The 21,678-nt window shown below is 41.2% G+C and overlaps 2 protein-coding genes across 10 annotated transcripts in view; one reads left to right on the plus strand and one right to left on the minus strand.

The window, feature by feature from the left end:
* The window catches only part of ZRANB1 (zinc finger RANBP2-type containing 1), a 39,998-nt gene extending 26,589 nt beyond the window's left edge, over nucleotides 1-13,409 (plus strand). For 2 of the 3 annotated variants that reach the window (XM_028729982.2, XM_028729985.2), the window contains 6 exons: nucleotides 3,259-3,330; nucleotides 3,902-4,100; nucleotides 5,731-5,851; nucleotides 7,357-7,486; nucleotides 8,830-9,059; nucleotides 9,917-13,409. In XM_028729982.2, coding sequence (XP_028585815.1) covers nucleotides 3,259-3,330; nucleotides 3,902-4,100; nucleotides 5,731-5,851; nucleotides 7,357-7,486; nucleotides 8,830-9,059; nucleotides 9,917-10,135 — 971 coding nt within the window. In that variant the 3' untranslated portion in view covers nucleotides 10,136-13,409. The remainder of the gene's footprint in view (nucleotides 1-3,258; nucleotides 3,331-3,901; nucleotides 4,101-5,730; nucleotides 5,852-7,356; nucleotides 7,487-8,829; nucleotides 9,060-9,916) is intronic. The other variant, XM_028729984.2, reaches the window with a different exon arrangement.
* Nucleotides 13,410-14,762: 1,353 nt separating this feature from the next.
* CTBP2 (C-terminal binding protein 2) overlaps nucleotides 14,763-21,678 on the minus strand; it is a 203,301-nt gene continuing 196,385 nt past the window's right edge. For 5 of the 7 annotated variants that reach the window (XM_028729989.2, XM_028729986.2, XM_077930344.1 and 2 more), the window contains 3 exons: nucleotides 20,910-21,037; nucleotides 18,489-18,606; nucleotides 14,763-16,217 (listed from right to left, as the gene is read on the minus strand). In XM_028729989.2, the coding sequence (XP_028585822.1) occupies nucleotides 16,037-16,217; nucleotides 18,489-18,606; nucleotides 20,910-21,037 (427 nt within the window). In that variant the 3' untranslated portion in view covers nucleotides 14,763-16,036. Of the gene's footprint in view, nucleotides 16,218-16,480; nucleotides 16,834-18,488; nucleotides 18,607-20,909; nucleotides 21,038-21,678 lie in introns of those variants that run through there. The other 2 variants (XM_077930345.1, XM_077930346.1) reach the window with 2 other exon arrangements.

Below are 21,678 nucleotides of genomic sequence, written 5' to 3' on the forward strand. Positions count from 1 at the left end.
GCCATTTTGCCTCGCTGGAAGTCCCCATATGATGTGTCTTGTGCCGTTGAACCAATCACACAACATTCATTCCCTACTAAGAAATCTATAACACTTAAAATATAAATCCGGGGACATTAAATGAAATCTGGGGGCATTCTGGGGACGAATTTTGTCCGGGGACAGATTTTTAAATCCGGGTACTGTCCCTGGGAAATGGGGACATCTGGTAACCATACTTTAGGCCTGTATTATAGTCTTGGATTCAAACTGTTTTGTTAGTAAATACCTTGGTCATGGAAATATTTTAAATTCTGATAATGTACACCTGCCCGAGATCACTGTAGCTGTAAAATAACAAGAATTCTGCTGCTGACTTCATTCTACTGCTGCACAGCAAATAAATTGCTGAGTTCTGAAGAGCATTTAGTTGCGATTGCACAATTGGTATAGTGCAAGGGTGGGCAACCTTTTGTCTGTTGAGGGATGCATACCAGCAGTGGGCAAAGCTGCAGCTAATGATGACTGGAGCCAGAGACAAAATATTTATGTCTGTGTTCCTTAGCTTACTAGGGAGATCTGCTCTGGGAAACCTACTTCTCCATAAGGGTCTTTTGGAGCAGGTGTTGAAGCCCCTTTGCTCAGCGTGAAGTAGTGCAGCTCCAACATAGAAATGAATGTGATGATAGTTCAGTCCGTATGACAGGAGCCATTGTGGCAAAAGTTGGGAGTATGTGAGTTTCTGAAAAGCCCTCACAGTAGCATCAGCATGTGATGGGTACAGTTCTCTGTGTCCCATTTGGCTCCATTACAGACAGACCGGAAAAAAGAGAGAGAAGAAATTGGGCTCAGAGAATGTATGCCTCAAAGGCCCTGAGGCCTCCCCGTACCCTGGGTCCCAGACTCAAAGGATAGCTAATTACTGTTTGTTTCCCTTCAGCCTGAACTCCTAACTGAGGTGACCAGATAGCTGAGAGTTGGCATCTGTATATTTCCAATGGTGCCAACATTTCAGTGAAGTATGGTTCCTTTCTCCCACCAGTTTCTGAATATTTTTGCAGATCTTGGACTTAAAAAAAGAAAAGAAAAAGCACTCACTTGTATAACTTGAGGAAACTCTCCAGTATGTAGGGACCATTTCTGCTTTGAAACTATTTTTGTAGCAATTGTATGTGAGTAGTGACCTCATAAACACAGAATCCCTGTGTTTCTGTTACTGCAGAGAATTGCTTGATGCTAAAGATAGTATTTTAAAGAGGAAAACGGCCATAGCTTTTCTAAAAACAGAAACATTCCTTTTCTCCAACTGTACGTGTTGTACTTAATTTGTTCTAATTCACTAGATCATGTAATGCGAAACAGTCTGACTGCTCTAGTAAGTGAAAATAATTACATTTAGTGTATCTCTTTTGGTAAGTGGGATGAGATAGGGAAGGAAACATGGATACTTGAAGATATAACGTAGAGCTCTAACAATTGAGAAACTTCAGTCTTCTTTCCTAATTTTGTTTTGTTTGAAAATGCCAGTGCAACACAGAACTGATAAATATATTGCATTTCCTATATTCAATTTCCTACACAGAGATGCATACCTGTGTGGGAGATGTATGTTTTTCCATTGAAGGCACCCTAATCAGACATACGAAGCTGCATTAGACAAGTCAGACTACTGGTCCACCTAGCTCAATGTTGTTTACACTAGGGTTACCAGATGTCCCAGTTTCCTGGGGACGGTCCCCGGATTTGTGAATAAGTCCCTGGACAAATTCCATCTATGGAATGTCCCCGGATTTCATCTAATGTCCCCAGGAAACGCAGCAGCGGCAGTCTCAGCAGCCCGGAGCAGTTGGCTCTGGCTGGCTTCAGGAGCTGCTCAAAGTCCCCATATGATGGTGGTGCAGGGGCTCTAAGATGCAGCTTCCTTTCTGCCTCCACCTTCCCTGACCCCAGCAACTAAGCTGTGAAGGGAGGCTTCATGCTGCCTATCAGAGTAGCCTCCCAACTCCTACTTGCATGGAAGCAGGAGTGGGGCGGAGATCTCTCCCTTCCCAGCTGAGGGATCCCCGCCCACTCCTGCTTGCATGCAAGTAGGAATGGGATTGGGGATGCTCCGATGCTCTCAGCCCCCCTTCTCCGCCTTCCATTCCTGACCCACTGTGCACTGCTTCCCCCCCACCACCACTGAATAACCAACAACTCGGGGGCTGCCCAGGCTCATGGCGAAAGGAAATAGAAGCATCGGAGGAAGGGAAAATGTGGCGGTTGAGGTCAAGGCAGCGGTCGCCCCTCTGCCACTACCATCGCTGCAGCATCAATGTCCGGAACGTGTGGTATTTATTTAATTATTTATTTATTTAACGTGTCCCCGGATTCATTGAAAAAAAATCTGGTAACCTTAGTTTACACTGTCTGGCAGAGGCTCTCCAGGCTCTCCTGGGACTATCTGCAGATGCTCTACCACTGAGCTACAGCTCTCCCTGCACTCAGCTACACACATTGGCTGCCCCAATACATGTTTTATTCTGGATGGGGAAAGCAATATGATTGCCAAGTAGATGATTATGCAGGATTGTAGCCTTAAGAACATTTAGGCATTTTAAGTTCCAATTTTAACATATCCTACACCAGTGAGGAACGTTGCAGTTGGCAACATAAAAACTTTATCATCAAAACTTGCCAGGTGACAGCAGCAATGTATAAGTTCTGTTGTGTGCCCTCCATTCAGCCCTACTCTGCTCTGGTGTCATCCAGACGTGGCATTCCTGCAAAATGCATTTTGATAGGGGTGTGAGGAGCTCTGGGAAATACTTTTGTCAAGGTTTCTGGCATCTGGGCTGCTGCTGGAGCAGTTTACTAGGACCCATTGGAGACTCAATGAAGAAACTCTGTCCTGCAAGCCACCTCCCCACTGTAACTCCCAGGTAAGTTTCTTTAGCATGGTGGAAGTGTGGCATGGTGGAAGTGCTGGACCTCATTGATCTCCTGGCATTGGGGACACAGTGGGGCCCAATGTTCTAAGTGGGCTTCGAAATGAAACCTTTTTTGACTTGTTTTTGAATGTGGGGAACATAGTTTGGTTTAGTTGAGATTGGAGCCATAATTTCATACAGAGAAGCTATAAAGTATTTCACATAGTGTAATTGAGCTGGTTTGTCCTACCTCTTTCTTGGGACTAAAGGGCCGTTTCACTTGATGTGATTGTTATGTGAATAGCTGTTCATATGGAATATGTGGATTCTAGAGTTCAATCATTTGTCATGCTCATTCTTGGTTTTGCAGATATTGAAGACTTGCCACCAACAGTCCAAGAGAAATTATTTGATGAAGTACTTGATAGAGATGTTCAAAAAGGTAAATATGGTATCTCTATTATGCAAGGTTTTATATTATGTTGCATTGGATATTGTATCTTGATGTTATGCATAATATTTGCTATTTTATTTTACTTATATACATGGTGAGATACTTATTGTTGCTTAATTATGTTACTTAAAGTGGAATTTATCATTATTAATATTATTAGCAGCAGCATTATGAATGGAATACAAAAATGATACATTCATGTTAAGATATGTAAACCACTTACAGATTTCTGTTGAGATGTACAGTGGTGTGCAAGTTATTCATAGATACCTGATTGTTTTTGATAGCCTGCCCTGAGAAAACTGAAGTGTCAGTTGTTAGGTTTTATGGAGTATTAATAGAAATATGAAAGTCTGTACTATGATACTCAGTTATTACTGTGTATCAATTTGCATGCACGCCACCATAACTGCATTCACGATTATGAAAGGAACTTCATTGCTGTATTCTGCTAATCATTCTAGAATTTCAGAAGCATGTACACTAGTATCTTGAAATGCAACAGGTATTTTTTGTAGGGTTTAGGATGATTAACATTGTGTTGCTTGTTATCCTCTAGAACTTGAAGAAGAATCTCCCATTATAAACTGGTCACTGGAATTGGGTACGCGTTTGGACAGTAGACTTTATGCACTTTGGAATCGGACTGCAGGGGACTGCCTGCTTGATTCAGTACTACAAGCTACATGGGGCATTTATGATAAGGACTCGGTGCTACGTAAAGCGCTTCATGACAGTTTACATGATTGTTCTCATTGGTAAGTAGAAATCAAGAACGAAAATGACCACAGCTTATTCAGATGTCTTATCTTGAAAAATGCAAGCTTCTTTGTTGTCATAGGATGGAGGAAGGAATTTGGAGGATTTCTGCTTCAGTGGCTTGGAATCTTATACAAAATTGCCTTTCTGGCATCTATGGAGAAAAGTCTGTGTTGTACCATTAAAATAGTATAATTGATCAATCAGTTCAAAATGGCTTTTGTCCAATGCAATTTATATAAAGTTGTTACTGAAGTAATCATGTCATTTTCGCTGCTTGTTGCTGTCCTCGTAAATATCTGGGCTCTGGAAAATGTCACAAACCTCTGTTGACATAGCTCCAAACCATATCACTCGCTTAACTAGAATTGCTGTGCAAAATATTTTCATTATGTGAACTTTGAATCTGGTATATTGATTACCATAGAGCTGCAGACTACAACTTCACTATGGATTGGAGGTGATTCTTTGTACAGCATGCCAAACTACTTCTCTTGAAGTGTGAACATCCTAAAATTAATAGGAGAGGAAAATTAATTGGGACTGGTTTAATCAGTTAACAGGGCATCTGGAACTGGGAAATGATTTGGGGAGATAATAGTTTTGGGTGCTTAGTAGCTGAGACTCAGACCTCACTTTTATCTTTGTTTGTGGCCTTGGTTCTCAATCTGGTGCGGCACTGATTCCAGCCATGATCAGCCAGATCACTCTTATGAGGGCAACAGTGTGTTACTATTTCCTTTAGCAACTCTCATGCATAGCTATTCCTATTCTGACCATGGAAATTACAGTAAGTTATAATGATTAATAGAAACTTATATGGATGGAGTAGGTAGCACTGATGGAAGTTGGTGTCAGAATTGCTTCGGAGTCAGTGGCTATGCATTACCCCAGTTTGTAAAGGCATCACCTACCACTGCTATGAGTTCTACTTACCTAGGCAAGGTCTTGGATCAACAATATCTCTTCTTTCATGTGTGATTACTGTCCTCCTTCTCCAGCCATACCTTCTCCCATTGAACACTGAGATAGGTAGTTCTGCTGCACTCTTCAAGATTTCTCCCACCTACCCACTCCTGGTACATTCTGCCTACAATCCACTCTCTTGAAGATGGTCACAGATGCTCAGCCAGACAAAGAACCCAGTTATAGGCCTATTACAGCCACTACACACTAAAAAAGGCACATCACAACAATTAATCTCCAGTTGAACTCCTTTCACAGGCATTCCACCCCATCTCTTACCTGGGGCATTGCAGACATACCATGTCCATTGCTTCCCACTCAGGGGATGCTAACTCCCAGGTTCCAGCAGTTGCTCACACTGGGTTATCCAATGTGAACAGGGGAAAAAAAACCTTGTACTAATTCAGAATTCAGACAAGAGATGCTAAATGAGCTATGTTTCAACCAAATACTTTATATATATTTCTCAGAATTTGGCATTTATTGTCCAATTTTTTTATTCAACTTCTCTCCTCCCGTAAAATACCTGGCTGAAGTAGCAAGAAAAGTATTGTGTGTTGTGTGTGAATCTGAAGAAATCCACTTTCAGCGAAAGCTTGCATAGTTCGGTACAATCTTGAATTATGAAAATGCATCTTGAGTCCTTTTATGCTATTTTTGTAGGTTCTATACCCGATGGAAAGAATGGGAGTCATGGTACTCCCAAAGCTTTGGTTTACACTTCTCACTGCGAGAAGAACAGTGGCAGGAAGACTGGGCATTTATACTTTCGCTTGCTAGTCAGGTAAGATGTGTGTGTGTGTGTGTGTGTTTGTTTGTTTGTTTGTTTGTTTGTTTTTAAAAAGCATGGGGAAGCAGTTAAAAGTTACTTGTATTTTATGTTCACAGCTGTGGCTTTTCTATCTATTTTGTTCCTATTTGTTTGAATCTTACGGTTAGTATTTATGTGTTTCTGTTCTTGACCGACATATTCTCAGTTTAAAAGTTACTGATGGCTTGGATGTGGCAGGACCATTTCGGATTGTTTTCAATCCTGCTTGAGTATATTTTGCCAAAGTTTTTGTCTGCTGTAAGAATATGATGTTGGACTGGGTTGGCCTTTGGTCTGATCTAGTAGGACTCTACTTAAGGCCTATCTTGCTCTAGCATCTTATTTTCCACAGCGGCCAATCAAATGCCTATGGAGAGCCTAAAGGCAGGACTTGAGGGCAAGTATCTCTCTCCTGCTGTTGTTTCCCAGTGACTGAAATTCAGAGGCACAGTGCCTCTGTCCTGGAGGTATTATATATAGAAGTCAAGACCGGTAGATAATTTCATCATGCATGCATTTGTCTTATGCACAAATTATCATTTAGCATTTTTCATTCTGAGTACTTTTACGTCACAAAATAAAACAAATGTGACATGAAGTAAAAGGCAAATGAGTAGGACCTCCAGAATAGAATCCCTTATTCTGCTTCATTGTAATTGCCACTGTGGTACTGAAGAGGCATATGAGATTTCATAATGCATTGGTCACATTTTACTATAATGTTAAAATTTCTTCTCTATTGAAAATACAGTCTTGTATAGTAATTAGCACACAGAAATTTCAGGTAAAGTGATGCTTTTGGGCAAGGCTAAAAATATAAGGGTGCCTGAAGAAACATGTCCTTGTTTGTTACTTTTACCCTCTTAGCCAGGGGTCGGCAAGGTTTACCTTGCCTGGGCTGATTCACTCCAATGGAGATCCCTCTGTGGGCCGGATTGTGAGCGTGCGCGGCTGCGATTTCTGCCGCTTGCGCAGATGCCATTTTCGGCGTCTGAGCATGCGCAGATGCCATTTTCAGCACTGCGGAAGCGAGTCACCACACTATACCGGTTTAGCGCAGCACGTGGGCAGCTCTGTTCAGGGGCGGCTCGTGGGCTGGTTAAATGACCCTTGTGGCTGCTTGTGGCCCATGGGCCTTAGATTGCCTACCCCCGCTCTTAGCTATTGTTCCCAGAAGGCTACAGGGGAAATCTGACTAAACGTAGACAGAATTGGTAGCTGAATCTTGTGGATTTATTTTGGCCCCTCCCCCATAATAATTTAAGCACCAACCCAATGATGCTTGCATATACTTACTGGATAATTATAGCTTTCAAAATGCAAACAATTCCAAAAATAATTGATATGTAATTAACATCTGAACAATGTTCATGACTTCAGTTACATGAACATTTTGCTGAAATCAAAGGCTCAGTCAATTGGTCTGTCTCATGTGATAGATATCATTTTTATTTCAAGTGTTATTCTCTTTGATACAGCCTGGAGCAAGTTTGGAACAGACACACATTTTTGTACTTGCACATATTCTTAGAAGACCAATTATAGTTTATGGAGTAAAATATTATAAGAGTTTCCGAGGAGAAACTTTAGGATATACCCGTTTTCAAGGTAAGTGTGACTTACAATAATGTTTGTTATAGAAAGGATTGCTTACATCCTGAGTGTTCACATTTTTCTATTTTAGATTTGACAGAGAGTACATTCAGCAGTGCTCTACCGACCTTCCTAAGAGTACTCTGCTAATGTGGCTGTTTTCAAGGGGTCCTCTTTGCCTTCTTGCCTTAAAGTGACAAAGTACTGAAAGTCCCAACAGCCTTCAGAGATCAGTTATGGAGGCTAGAGTCATTACTTGATCCTTTTCTCTCTGATGATGCTGTAGCTTCTTCCATTTTTGGGTGCTTTCTGTAACGGGAGAGAGGCAGACAGGGAAGGCATGGTATAACATGGTATTTTGCTACAGTGCTCTGCCTGCTACGTGTGTGCTCTCCACTGCAGCGGTGTGTTCACACTTGGATCCTTGGGGCTAGTCAGGCAAGAGCCTGATAACAAAGGTCTATTGTGGATCCAAATTGTGTGTGTGTAAATGCTCCTTCCCCAGTACAAGCAGTTGCAATATGAAGTCAGTCCATGTAAGTGAGTATAACTTTGGCTACAGATAGGTTGAGTGCATGATACCATAATACTTAACTGCCATACAATTTAAATGCATTGCCACCTATTTTTTTAAGAGGACACAAAACAGGAATTATGTTAAGTGAGTGCAGGAGAGCCACTGGTCTGTCAGGAGACATGCTGAGGGCAATCTCATGTGCAAATGCACTGGGCAGAGTTTTTTTTCTATGAAAGGTTGCTATGCTACATATGTACTTGGATTACTCACTGCTATTTTTAAACCCTCTCAAGGCAGGTCACGTTCCTAGTTTAGTTGTTTTGATGAAGCATCTATGAATAACTTCTGATGTGCTAGAAGACGGGCAGGGGGAGATTCAGTTATATGTAATGAGAGGCTGTGGGGACTAGATTAATGGACACCAAGTCAAATATGGCTTCCACTTCTTCAGTTACACAGGACAGTTTGTATTTTAAGTTCATGCTCATGGGTTTATCATTGAAAAAAAGGTTGCATAGAATATTAGATTGCCTCTTGGGAGTTGTTACTGCAGCTGAAGATGCTGGCAGTCTTTTAATTGCCAATTTTAGGAAGAGAGTATTGTGTCTTATATTTTACTCTGTCATCCACAGTAAAATATATTTTATAACCACTAATTAAAATGAGTCAGCTTCCTAAATTTGAAACCAGTATCACGATGTATTAAAAGACATATTGAGATGTACATTGTAAATGTGGTTTATGTCATGCTTTCAGATTATTTCCCCGCCCCCCCATCAACATAATGAATGTGCGGTGTTCCATTGATTTAACCCCTTTCATCACTCCTTCTTCTTTGTAGGTGTATATTTGCCTTTGTTATGGGAACAGAGTTTTTGTTGGAAAAGCCCTATTGCTCTGGGCTACACAAGGGGCCATTTCTCTGCTTTGGTTGCCATGGAGAATGATGGCTATGGCAACCGAGGTGCTGGTGCTAACTTGAACACTGATGATGATGTTACTATTACTTTTTTACCATTGGTCGACAGTGAAAGGAAGCTGCTGCACATTCACTTCCTGTCTGCTCAAGAGGTAAGAAACACTAAGCAGTTCAGTGTTCAGTGAGACGCTGCATCAGCAGAAAAGGAAAAGGGGGGGGGAAAGCCTCTCTGGAGAATCTACATGGCAGAGAGCCTATAGCTGATATGTAGCAGTTGCAAAGACATTTGACAACAGGTTGCAGTAGTTTGAGTAACAGGCATGAGAAGCCTTGTGTGCCAACTTAGTGTTGCCTTTCTGTTCTGAAATTGGTTTGTGAGAGTGGTTGGTGTTTGTGTGTGTGTGTGTGTGTTGTTGTTGTTGTTTTTAAACAGATGTATTAGTAAAGCTTTTGAGGAAAGCTAAGGCTTCCCAACCAGAAATAACAGGCAAAACTGTATGGTCGAATGTTCTGCTGGTGTGAGTTACAGATCTCTATAAGTTTCTCCCTCCACTTGTCTCTTTGTCTCTGTCTCAGTCTTTTTCTTTGTAAATAGAAAGTGAAAATTTGAAAGCCTAAAAAGGGCTACAAGACCCCTTAATAATATTTAACCATTTCATTTGTATGCTTATTAAAAGAAGACTGCAAAGTTGAGAGTAGCTGAAAGCATAGGACTTTTATTTATTCTTATTCTCTGCCTGCCCAATGGTGGGGTGTGCATTCTTAAAAGTTCCAATACCTTGTGTTTGTAAAACACAGAGCTGGCAGTTACATAAAATTTAATTTATAGGAAGGAAAAAAGTAGGATATTTATGCACTGCTTTAGATAGTCCCTTTAAAAAATCCACTTTCCTAAGACAGTCTTCCTGGAGCACTTTAAATGTTGCAGGGCACCCCTTTTTTTAAAAAAAAGTTGTGGTTACTAATCTGATTTTAATCATGTCCTAAGTGTTGTGTTCTTTTTCTGAAGATTGGTAATGAGGAACAACAGGAGAAGCTGCTCAGGGAGTGGCTGGACTGTTGCGTGACGGAGGGTGGAGTCCTAGTTGCTATGCAGAAAAGTTCTCGCCGGCGCAACCATCCCCTGGTAACACAGATGGTAGAGAAATGGCTTGATCGCTATAGACAAATTCGCCCCTGTACATCCCTTTCAGATGGAGAAGAAGATGAAGACGATGATGATGAATGATAAAATTGAGATACCTGGCTGAGAATAATGTGTGGTGAGGTCCCCCAGCACTTGGGGCGTGCTCTAGCAATTTGTTACACAATGACCTAATTGTAGCAGGAAGCAGCCTGCCTAAGATTTTTAATCGGCATGGGGAGAATTCAGAGGCTCAACATATATGTGAAGACAGCTATGTTGGTTGGACTACAGTTTGTAAAAAAGCAAAGCCCTAATTTTATTACCAAGACAGAAAGCATTTTTCTTTCCAGTTGTACATCTGCCTATAAATGTACCGCATGTAGTTGTGTAAGAAAGTTGTGTAATTGGAAAAAGTATTACCAGCATCTTAAAATAATTGAAAAAAAATTCTTTTGAATAAGGGCACTTAAAAGCACACCGTAGATTAATATTTGTTCTTTTTGAGACTTACAGTAAAACTTGGTTCTTCTGCACCACTTCCTAAGCATTCTAACAGACCCATTTTATATGCAATCTTCCTAATGCCCAGGTCAGATGATGTGGCTTTTCTTTTTGCTGTTGAAGCCATATACCTGAGTCAAAAGTATGAGCAGTTCATTGTTTTTATTCAGATTTGAGTTACCTTTGTGCCCATTATAAGAAGATGAAATGTTAAAGGGAAAAAAAACACACACCAACCTATGGAAGGGATGATACATTTTGATTGAGTGAACTTTGGTTTTTTTTTTTGTAAAGGATTCTCTGCTGTCCGTTAATATTTTGTATCTCTTATTTGGAATATTTTCCCCCCTTCCAGCATACTTAAAGTAGTCAGAGAAGTACTGTTCCAGAGAGCTATATGCTAACTACCGTGTGGAATCTGCTACATCTAAACTGAACTGAAAAAACTGCATTTTGTCCAAACCTGATCTTGCTGTGAGTTGTACAATAGAAATTACTATTTTATCAAGCCTTTCCCCTGCAAGTTAAAATCACCTCCATTAAGGAGCACTCCTTGGTCATTAAAATCGAGTGAGAAAGCACTTTGGCAGTTTTCCTTAAAAGCCTTCATTCTAAAGCTTTGTTTTAAAGTACTGTATATTATCTTTCCTTGGTATGTAAACTTTGGAATTTTTTTGCATGTTGATTGATTGTGGCCACATTTGAATATGTAAGTTTCCTGAAAGTATAAGTTCAGAATATATTCTCCAGTAGAAAATTCTTTTTTTATTATACTTGATAACTTTAGCCATGCTATCTTGAATGGATATAGCCTATCCAAAAACCTCACTTTAAAAAAACACTAAAGGTTGAATAGTTTTGTATGCATAAAGCAGATCCTGATAAGCACTTTTTGAAGACTAATGATGGTGGAAATGAGGACAAGGAACCTCTTGCAAAATAGATTTCCTTGTTTAAGAATCTGGACAGGAGCCGTACATTTACATATGTGTAAAAATATATATAGGAACCCTTCAGAATTTGCTGCTTTTTCTAAACGTGGATTAGATGGTGTTGAAATATACTTTACAAAAGTAATCCTGTTGACAAACCTACCCTGAAATTTCTTCAAGGTACTACATTGAAGAAGTACATTGATTCAGCTTTTTGATCTCTGAAATGTAAAAGGATGGATGTGTTTGTATGTGTTTTGGTTGTTAGTTCTCTCTTTTGGTGCATGCAGAGATTATTGGGCAAAGGTACATGCTTACCTTTGATGAGTCAAATTTCCTAAGCTGGAGAATAATTGGATTTCTTTTTTAAAAAATAGGTCCTGCTTTTATGTGCAATTCTAATTTTAGGTTTTCTAAATGCTTTTTCTGCCTACATTACATACTTAGTGGTGGAATCCCCATAGTCCTGGACCAATGCAATAAGCTGTGCTTTTGTGGGCGGAGTCAGTTACCTGAATTTTTTTTTTAAAAGATCTGAGTCACTGTGCTGCCATCTATAGCTGATTCTAGTTCAATACATATGTCTTAAATGTAAGCATTACTATCCTAGTAGGGGGAAATGGCTGAATCTCCAGCCATCTTTATTCCACTGCAGTAGCAAAGCCTGAAATTTTTGGAGTCTTTTTGGATGAAAGTGTTTGCTGCTGTCTGGAATAAAAAACACAGTAATGTGCATTTTTACTGGCTCCTAGCTACATATACAGACAGAAACACTGAAACCACTTCTTGTAGTCTCAGTACAGCCCTATGATAATCAGTGGTGGTTAGTGGTTTTATAGATTGTAATTCCAGTAGCTGTTACAGGGCTGGAGAATAGCAAGTTGTGGCGAGCCTCAAACACTGCAGTAATGCATGGGTCTCTAACCTGATACACCTTTTTTTTGAAAGTCCAGGCTTTGCTACTTATTGTGATCTAAGTTACAGTTGAGGTAGTATTTTTTTTAATTAAACCACCAATTCTGAAGCTGAAGGGCAAGTTCCATCTTGAGTCTGTAGTGGAGATATATTATAAAAATTTATTATATATTTCCTGCATTAAGTAGTGGTTTTTCATCCATTTGAATTGTTTGGTTGTGTTCTTTTTGGACTGCAAAATTTGCTGCCCCCTCTCCTTAGGAAAAAAAAAAGCACTTCATGTGGTAAAACAAAAAGGAATGGTTTGGCAGCAAAATGGCTCCCCCTTCTTGCCATCTCAAACCATTTTGTATCTTAATTACTTTTAATATCTTGTTTGAAGCTTTGTTCTACTGCATAAATCTATGCTTCCTGAATCACGCTAACATTTTAAGAACTCTTCAATGACATACGTCCTCTGTACTAAGATGACTTCCAGATCCACAACTGTTATTTGGAAGTTTGACTTACAGCCTCCTCTAAAGCTACATTTTCCTCTAGTTTTAAGTGGAGGGTTTTCTTTTCTTTTCTTCAAGTTAGTACCTGGAAGTAATACGAAGATAATTGCATCCAAGCAGCCAAATTTTGCACCAGGGGTTCCTAGCAGATTCACTGGCAGTAGCAGAGTCTGCCTCAAATGTGAGTGTCCTATTAGAAAGTATACATTTTCATCAACATTAATTATGCCTATCTGGAATGCCACTGCCTGGTCTAAGAACAAAGTTCCAACAATAGCAGCTTCTTAAAATCACTAATGCCAGTGTAAATGTTGTTTCACCTTCATTTGTGTGGCTTCCTAAATGTTCTCTGTAACTCACCAATGTTCCTCCTCCTGATTGCTCTATACTGGTGTCTATGGTAAGTTATTCATAATTGCAGTGTTAGATCATTGACACAGCTATGAAGTTGACTCCCTTGAATATGTTCAAAGCTGGTAATGTGCTTTTCCATTAATTTAAAACAAAACAAATATAAGTTTTGTAACAATGGTTTGCTTTCAGTTTGTCTGTTAATGTATTATTCTGTGTCTTCTTTCTCTTCCCCCTACCCTCAAATTCCATTCTAGTCCTTATTTATTCATTTCAAAAGGACACTGCTGTTAGGTTGGGAAGGTCATACAGCCTGCATTTGCCATGAAATCACATCTGTATTACATTTGCGGTTGGACCTAGTTCTTCCTATCCCAGTCATCTTGTCTTTTACTGCCGCTGTCCCAACGGTTGCATGGACTCATTGCGTGGTCAGTGTTGGTGGCAGCTTTGCTCTTCTCTCTCCACTTCCCATGGCTCTCAACTTCTATTCCACATAGCTTAGCAATGTGTTCTGAGGATTGCAGTTTTTTAAAAAAATATTATAGTTCTTAATGGTGTTTTTGATGCACATTTAGTGCTTTACTGTTTAAAGGAATCCTGTAAATTTGGGTTGAGAGAAGAATGACTTGGCATAGGTCCTATAGTGAGTTAGTGGCTAAAGCTATTTTGAATTAGAGGCTTCCAATGCCACAGTTGGTACAACAAACAATAGTAGTTTGTAGTTAACCAGTCTGGTGTGGGTTTCGTGGGCTGCTTTGCAGGGTACAGCCTCATACGGATGAGAAGAGTAGTCCTTGGTCAAATCTCCCCTCTCCCTCCCATGTTCTGTTTGAAATGAGAGAATAAGCAGGCAGCAGGCTCTTAGGAGTTATGCAGTCTTGCATCTCTCCTGCTTCTGGTCTAGGAAACTGGGTTGTGTCCAACAAAGCAGTTCTGTTAGCACAAGGACTTGGGCTGTGCATTGGTACTTCTTCTCCCTCACCTCTCTCAGGGCACCTCTTGTAATTTCCTCAAATCTGTTACAAGATCTGGAGACTATCTCAATGTACCCATTAGTTTCTGCAGTGATGAGGGTAAGAGAGTGAGCACAGAATAGTGGAAAGTTCATCCCCATCTTGTTTTGGGTAAAGTCTTAGGTGCCAGCTAATGTCTGAACAAGCCATTAACCGACACACTGTGGTCTCCTCTTATATTCAGAGAGGATTTTTGCTGGAACTCTGAGATGCAGATATTCTAGAGGAGTCTTGTTGGTTTGCTTGGAACTTTTTTAAGTACACAAGATTTTTTGGGGGGTAGATGTATGTTAATTTATTTATTTTAAAGAGCAGAGTTAGTTTACTTCAGACCACTCATGAGCTTCTCACAGCTCTGAAAAGAAGAGTTTATTGCGTTTTGGAATCTTGACTGCAGAGAGGTATCAATCACCTTCTTTCATTGAGAAGGGTGGTTTTGGCATAGCTTGCTCTTGTTGGACCTGAAAATGTGTTAGTATTTCGTACAGGGTAAAGGACATGAAGGGCCTGGTCCATGTGAAATTATAGAAATTGTCACTTTTTATTGAAAACTGCACTGAACGCTATATGTCCACCTTTACAATAAACAAATACAGTAACGGTAACACACTAAAACAAAACATACTTCTGGTAGCCATTGGTTCTGGTTTTTTTGTTTTGTTTGGGGCAGCTTTTAAAACTTATCACAGAAACAGGAATGTACCCATACAAAGGCTCAAAATAGGCCATCTTTTTCAACAAAAAGGCGATGATTCACAAAAGACTATGAATATAACATGTAACTAGTTGATACAAATCTAATAGGATTTGTTAAAATCAGTCACATCTAATAACACATTTTGAAGTGTTCTTGTATAAAATATCACATGAAGAAAAGAAGACTTCAATGTCTAAAAAAGTGGGTTTGTTCATACAGTCTGACAAGTTACCATAAAAAGTGTTTCTTTTTCCTGAGACATAAGGAAATGCAACATTAGTCTTGAACCCCTTCCAGCCCAAGACGTTTCCACTCAATAAAATAGCTGTGGATTTAAAACTGAGAAAAATATATTTGAGTATAAATGTGAAACGTAACACTTTTTCTTTTCTTTTTTGCATCATCAGCACGTGTTATTGAGTGTACAGCTACTTTATTAAGTGTATCTTGTAGAATAAGCATCCATTTCTGTGGGTAAGAGGCAGCTAGTTAACATGGGCCTTTTACCCCTTCTTCCCACCAAGATTGCTGTCCTACATGACGGTAGTTAAACTTGAGTAGCATCCCTCCAATACATTAGTGGCCATATATAACTGCAACAAGCAAAACAGTTCCCCCATCTCTGGGTTATATTTCCTCAGGCTATACAAGGAGGAGCCAGGTAAGTGAGGAAGGAAAGGGCTGAAGTCACATGATGGTTTCCTCTTACTATCATGTAAGCTTTGTTAGGACTGTTGGACCTGCTCTAAGCAGCAGGTCACCTGCTATTCCCCAAAAGGGACTGAGAAGAAATATATATTCTTGTGATTGATGTAAAGATGAAGGAAACTTAAACATACAATAACAGAAGCTGATCAGTAATGTATAATCGCATCCTAGTTTTCAGTGCTTCAGTAAGCAGGTGACTTCGTCTGCATTCCCCCTCCCTCCCCAAGTCTTGACTCCATTTTTTTGTAGTTAACACTGGAACAACATGATGCGTCAGTCCAAAATCAACCTTACAAATTTTGTATCAAATTCCCGTCAGTTCATGTGTCATCCCCCCCCCCCCCCAATGTCTCTTGGTCCCAAATCGGAGTGCTTTGAATTATCTGCTATTGCTCATTGGGATGTTCCCTGTTGTCCCCATGTTTGGACGGCTGATTAGGAGATGGAGCTTGGGAAGGATGCGCCACTGTCGGAAGATTGTGGGTAACAGGGATCCCTCCGGGGATAATACCTTCCATAGCTGCCGGAATCCCGCCTGGTGTAACGCTCACCATGCCTGGTGGATATCTAGGAAGAGTGTGATTCTTAGTTAAAAGGAGACATGCAAGCATTCCATAGAACAACAGGCTGTGGGGGTAGTAGAAGGGTAATGGGGAGGGGGGGGAAATACCTTGCAGTCAATTTCATTCATCGCCAAATCGCTGCTATCCAGGTATGGTAAGAGAAAGTACTTATTTTACTGCAAAATCTGTCAAGTTTTCAAAGTATGTTTGTAAGAGCAGTATTTGTTTGGGTGGGAGGGGGGAATCAAAGCTAATATAAATTATCACCTTCAAACTCTTCTTTTTTCACATTGCTTTTACCCACATTGAAGTATGAGACAAAAAAATGATTCCAGTGTTGAAAGAGAGCCGCAGAGTGCACATTTCAGCAGCTGAGGGACCAGCCTTATATGAATAATCCGCTGCTGCCATCCCTTCGTCCTGTCACCCTTTTATTGATGTCAAACATATTGGAACACAAAATACGACTGTGGCTTCTTTGTTGTTAATTCATTTGAGTGCCACAGAGGGCGACTGAAATGTTTTTTGGCTATTAGGTATCATCTCTTTCTTCCTGTAAAATCCTTTGAAGTACAAAGCAGAAGGGTGGACTGGCTCATGGAGATGCTGAAAAGAAAAACCTAAATGGAATGTGACATTGTTCTAATGTCAGTAGTTCGATAACAGCATCCCTTTCCTAAACACATACATTACATTCAATTCAAAAAAAGGATGTTTCCTCTTTCAATAAAATGACATAGAGAACATGGTGCCTGTACAGGACTAGTTTCATGCCCCCACCCCAATGTGACTTGTGGCAGCCTGGCTCTAGCCTCTCACCAGCCTCTTCTGGGGCTTTGCTTAGCTGGAATGGACCCTTAAATTATGATAACACTTCTTACTTGTGTCTGTCTGGCTGTAAACCCCTTATATTTGTACAATGGGCTACAGTCTAGACCTTCAGAAGTCAGCCCATCAATTGCTCCATCTGTATCACCAGGGGCTGAGGGAACAGTCAGCCCAAGACAACAGTCTAAGTAACCTGCATAGCTAGTTCTGGAAGCTCAAAGAGGCATTTAGATTTGAGTTTCAAAAGCATGTTGGAATGCAAGAGGTACCTGCTGAAGGTAATGAGGTGAGTCCCCAAACTAGTGAGAAATAGCACACCGGCCAGCTCTTCAAAGAAGAAAACCAAAGCTGTCACAGAGCTGGTGCAAAGTCCCTTGTGTGAACAAGTGTTTGGGGGGAAATTGAGAGAAATCAACATGGCACATGTCATTATTACTATTAAACACATTAACTAGGCCGTGTAGATGAACAGCTTTATGCTGTGGAGAGAGAGTGTGTGTGTGTGTGTGAGAGAGAGAGAGAGAGAGAGAGAAAGAATGACATCCAGAGAATGAAACAAGTTGGACTTGGGCTTTAGGATACTAGAACAGAAGTTGTGCTTTGGGGAAATATGCATGATAATGAAACCCTACGTAAGGAAAATTGCAGAAAACTCGTATTATCACACTGTTAATCCTGCAAGATGAAGCAGGGCAGCTAAGGTTCTGCAAGTCCCAAATCGAACTGCTGTCAGAAGGGTGGGAAGCTGAAAAGACCCCATGTGTGAGCAGAAGCAAACTTGCATTTGTCTGGCTCTCAGTCTATGAATTTACAGGTCAACTTTAGGGAAGAAATGTATATTGGAAATTAGTTTTAACATACAACTCCATTCAAGGAGTGGGATTAACAAGATTACCCTCTTGCAACAACCCCTTAACATTACATGGGGGGGGTGCGCCCTACAGTTAATTAATGTTCCACCTTTCAGCCTGTGCTGGGTGAACAGTGCATCAATATACTGGTATTTATTCATTTACAATGGTGGCCTACCTCTACAAAGAATCTTTGAAGTCCTTAAGGAACACTGATTATATTCCTCCCCGCCCCCAACTAAAGGGCTGGTTTACTGAAACTGACTTCTGGAAGCTCCTTTTGTCAGGTAAATAGTGGGTGAGTTAGTAAGACTGAAACAGCAAAAAGGCCTTTCAGAGAAGCTCAAAGTGACTCTATAGTGGCATTATTAAGGGGTCTCTGTGCAGCGGGATACCTGTGGAGATGCTATATCTGAATAGTATTCCCAGAATAAAGGAAGCTCCTTCTGTGGAGGAAACCTGAATACACTATTGCTGAAAGGCTACCCTACCTGAGCCCTATACAAAGATGTGTGTATCTCATTCTCTAGCTCCATTCTTGGGTAGAGAACTACAAAGTATGGTGCTTTTCCCCCAAAAAGAGTTCTTTATCTTACCTGTATGTGGCACCATTGAGCTCTGGATGAATCGCTTGCTGATCTATTACTGACCAAGGAGCTGTTGTGACAAAGAATTCCTTGTTCACGCAGTTTCGTAGGCTTTCAGGGATCCGACCTGAGGAAGGGGACGATTGAAATTAATAACAGGGTCAGGCACAAATCAGCCCAATTAATATGCAACAAGCTATATCCAAGTTGAGGACACCTCTCGTTCTAACTCACACAAGCTCTTTACTTCCCACCAAATATTTTTTTTTGGGGGGGGGGGGAAGGACTGCTGTAGAATTTGCTTACGAGTAAAACAATATGCAGTGCTTTCTCCTTGCCACACCCTGATACAATGGCCAGAGGCCAGATAAAAGTGCTTTGAAAGGCTGGATAATTTCCCACCCCTTTTCTGCACCAAATCACTTTACAAGCCCCGTTACAGCAGTTTGCTGCTCATCCTGCAGACCTCGCCAGAATTAATGAAAGCTGCCCAAGAAATTGTAACTTCCTCTACCCCATTGGCATTTCTCCCCAAAACAACTCCACATTGGGTAATGGTAGAGAATCGACCTAATTAGACACAGGAAAGGATGCAGAAGGCCACCTAAAACAGTATAAAATTAGGCATGCTATAGCAGTGCCTGTTACACGTTTGGCATGTATTGGATGCTGGATCCCTAAGTGATTATGTGAAACTCTCAGTTATTCTGAAAAATACTTAGATAAAAGTCCACATCCCTTTAATTGGGAGTTTGCTCCATCATTAACATGATTTGCTACCATATCTCCAATATGACCAAAGTAGTGCCATTCAACGCACTTGTGGTTTTGCCTTGAAGAGCAGAACAACTATAAATGCTTAGTACACAGTGCAGCATATCTTGACTACTTACCTAACAACAAACCAAATACAGTGGTACCTTGGATTACAAACGCTTTGGGTTACAAACACTTCAGGTTACAAACTCCGCTAACCCGGAAGTAGTAGCTCGGGTTGAGAACTTTGCCCCAGTATGAGAACGGAAATGGCGCCACGGCAGCAGCGGGAGGCCCCATTAGCAAAAGCATGCCTCAGGTTAAGAACGGTTTTGGACCTCCAGAATGAATTAAGTTTGTAACCCAAGGTACCACTGTAGGTAACAATATTATGGCTATGCCTCCCTAAGGAGTACTTGCAGGTCCAGTGCAGGAATAGGGTGATGTTATAGGATAGGTAAAGGTAAAGGTACCCCTGCCCGTACGGGCCAGTCTTGACAGACTCGGGGGTTGTGCGCCCATCTCACTTAAGAGGCCAGGGGCCAGCGCTGTCCGGAGACACTTCCAGGTCACGTGGCCAGCGTGACAAAGCTGCATCTGGCGAGCCAGCGCAGCACACGGAAACGCCGTTTACCTTCCCGCCAGTAAGCGGTCCCTATTTATCTACTTGCACCCGGGGGTGCTTTTGAACTGCTAGGTTGGCAGGCGCTGGGACCGAGCAACGGGAGCGCACCCCGCCGTGGGGATTCGAACTGCCGACCTTTCGATCTGCAAGCCCTAGGCGCTGAGGCTTTTACCCACAGCGCCACCCGCGTCCCATGTTATAGGATAGGGACACTCAAACTAAGAGTTCTGGCATAGAATCCACTAATGGCAACATCACTTTGGTTCAATGTAGGTTTTCATGTAGCAATTGCTCCTGATGTTGCAGCTGACAACTGATAGAATTTTTCAGCTTAATGAGCTTTCTGAACAAACATACACAGGCGTGCATGTGTAAGATTTAAATATAATTTAAAACAGGTTGCTAGAATCACGTTAACACTGTAGGTGATTTAAGTATTAACCACAACTGCCCCCCTCCCCACAGTCTATGGAAGCAGAGGTATGCACTTTCCAGGACTGGTGTGCCACATATGGTGATGTGATGTTCAGAGGTTCTTTAAACTATGCACGGGCACATACATGTGCAATCAACACTGGGACCACACCTGCACATACTGTAGTGCCAGATAAAGCACTAGTACAGGCAAGCACTTCATGGGACCTATAACATTTAAACTGGCCTATTTTGGTCTAAACCACTGAGCCTCTTGGGCTTGCCAATCGGAAGGTCTGCGGTTCGAAGCCCTGCGACAGGGTGAGCTCCCATTGCTCGGTCCCAGCTCCTGCCCACCTAGCAGTTTGAAAGCACGTCAAAGTGCAAGTAGATAAAATAGGTACCACTCTGGCGGGAAGGTAAACGGTGTTTCCGTGCGCTGCTCTGGTTTCAGTGTTCTGTTGCACCAGAAGCGGCTTAGTTATGCTGGCCACATGACCCGGAAAAACTCTGTGGACAAACGCTGGCTCGCTCGGCCAGTAAAGCGAGATGAGCGCCGCAACCCCAGAGTCGTCTGCGACTGGACTTAACTGTCAAGGTCCTTTACCTTTTTATAGGCAAGCAAGTTGGTGTACCTGTGATAGCTCGGCGTATCTCTGTCGCGGCGGCTTCTCTCATCTCCAGTGAGGCCTGTTCGCTGTACCAAGCAGTGTGTGGTGTGCAAATTAAATTAGGAGCATCTTTTAGTGGTCCTTGAGCAAAGCTACAGGAAAACACCCCCCAAGAAACAAATATTGAGGTAAAAAAAAAAGTTCAACATTTGATTTGATTTAATATTTCTATTCTCCTTTTCCAACAACAAATGTTGAGCTCTAAGTGGCTCACAACAATCAGAAAGCATTAAAAAGAAACAATAAACATCACAATCGCTACATCCAGATATTGCTAGGCAAACACAGTAACATACAAATGAAGCAAACAACAAATTCATTGAAATGATTAATACAAATCCATAAAGTCAAAGTCAAGAAGGTGCATGCTCCCAAATTAACAGTGGTTGCCTATATATGTATAGTGATTGCCTTTATACAGAGGCAATCACCCTTCCACTATTGTTTACTGTTGTTCCTAGATACCTGAAAAATTAGGCTAGAAGAATGACACACATTGATCACGTTTTGAGAATCCTTTCTTGGCTTAATAACTGGAGTATGTCTGAGCCTTTTGTCTACACACACAAGCCCTTTTAAGTGTGCAGTAATTAAACCCATAAGTCTCCTACTAACCATAGAATCCCATTTTGCCCAAACCAGAAAACAATAGCTACCAGTCTCAGGAGATGCCAGGATCTTATAATCAGTTTTAAGTTGGTTTAACATCCTGGCTTGTTCCAAACCTCCAAAC

This window comes from Podarcis muralis, chromosome 6 (assembly GCF_964188315.1).
Source record: "Podarcis muralis chromosome 6, rPodMur119.hap1.1, whole genome shotgun sequence".
In the NCBI taxonomy this organism is placed as follows: Eukaryota; Metazoa; Chordata; class Lepidosauria; order Squamata; family Lacertidae; genus Podarcis; species Podarcis muralis.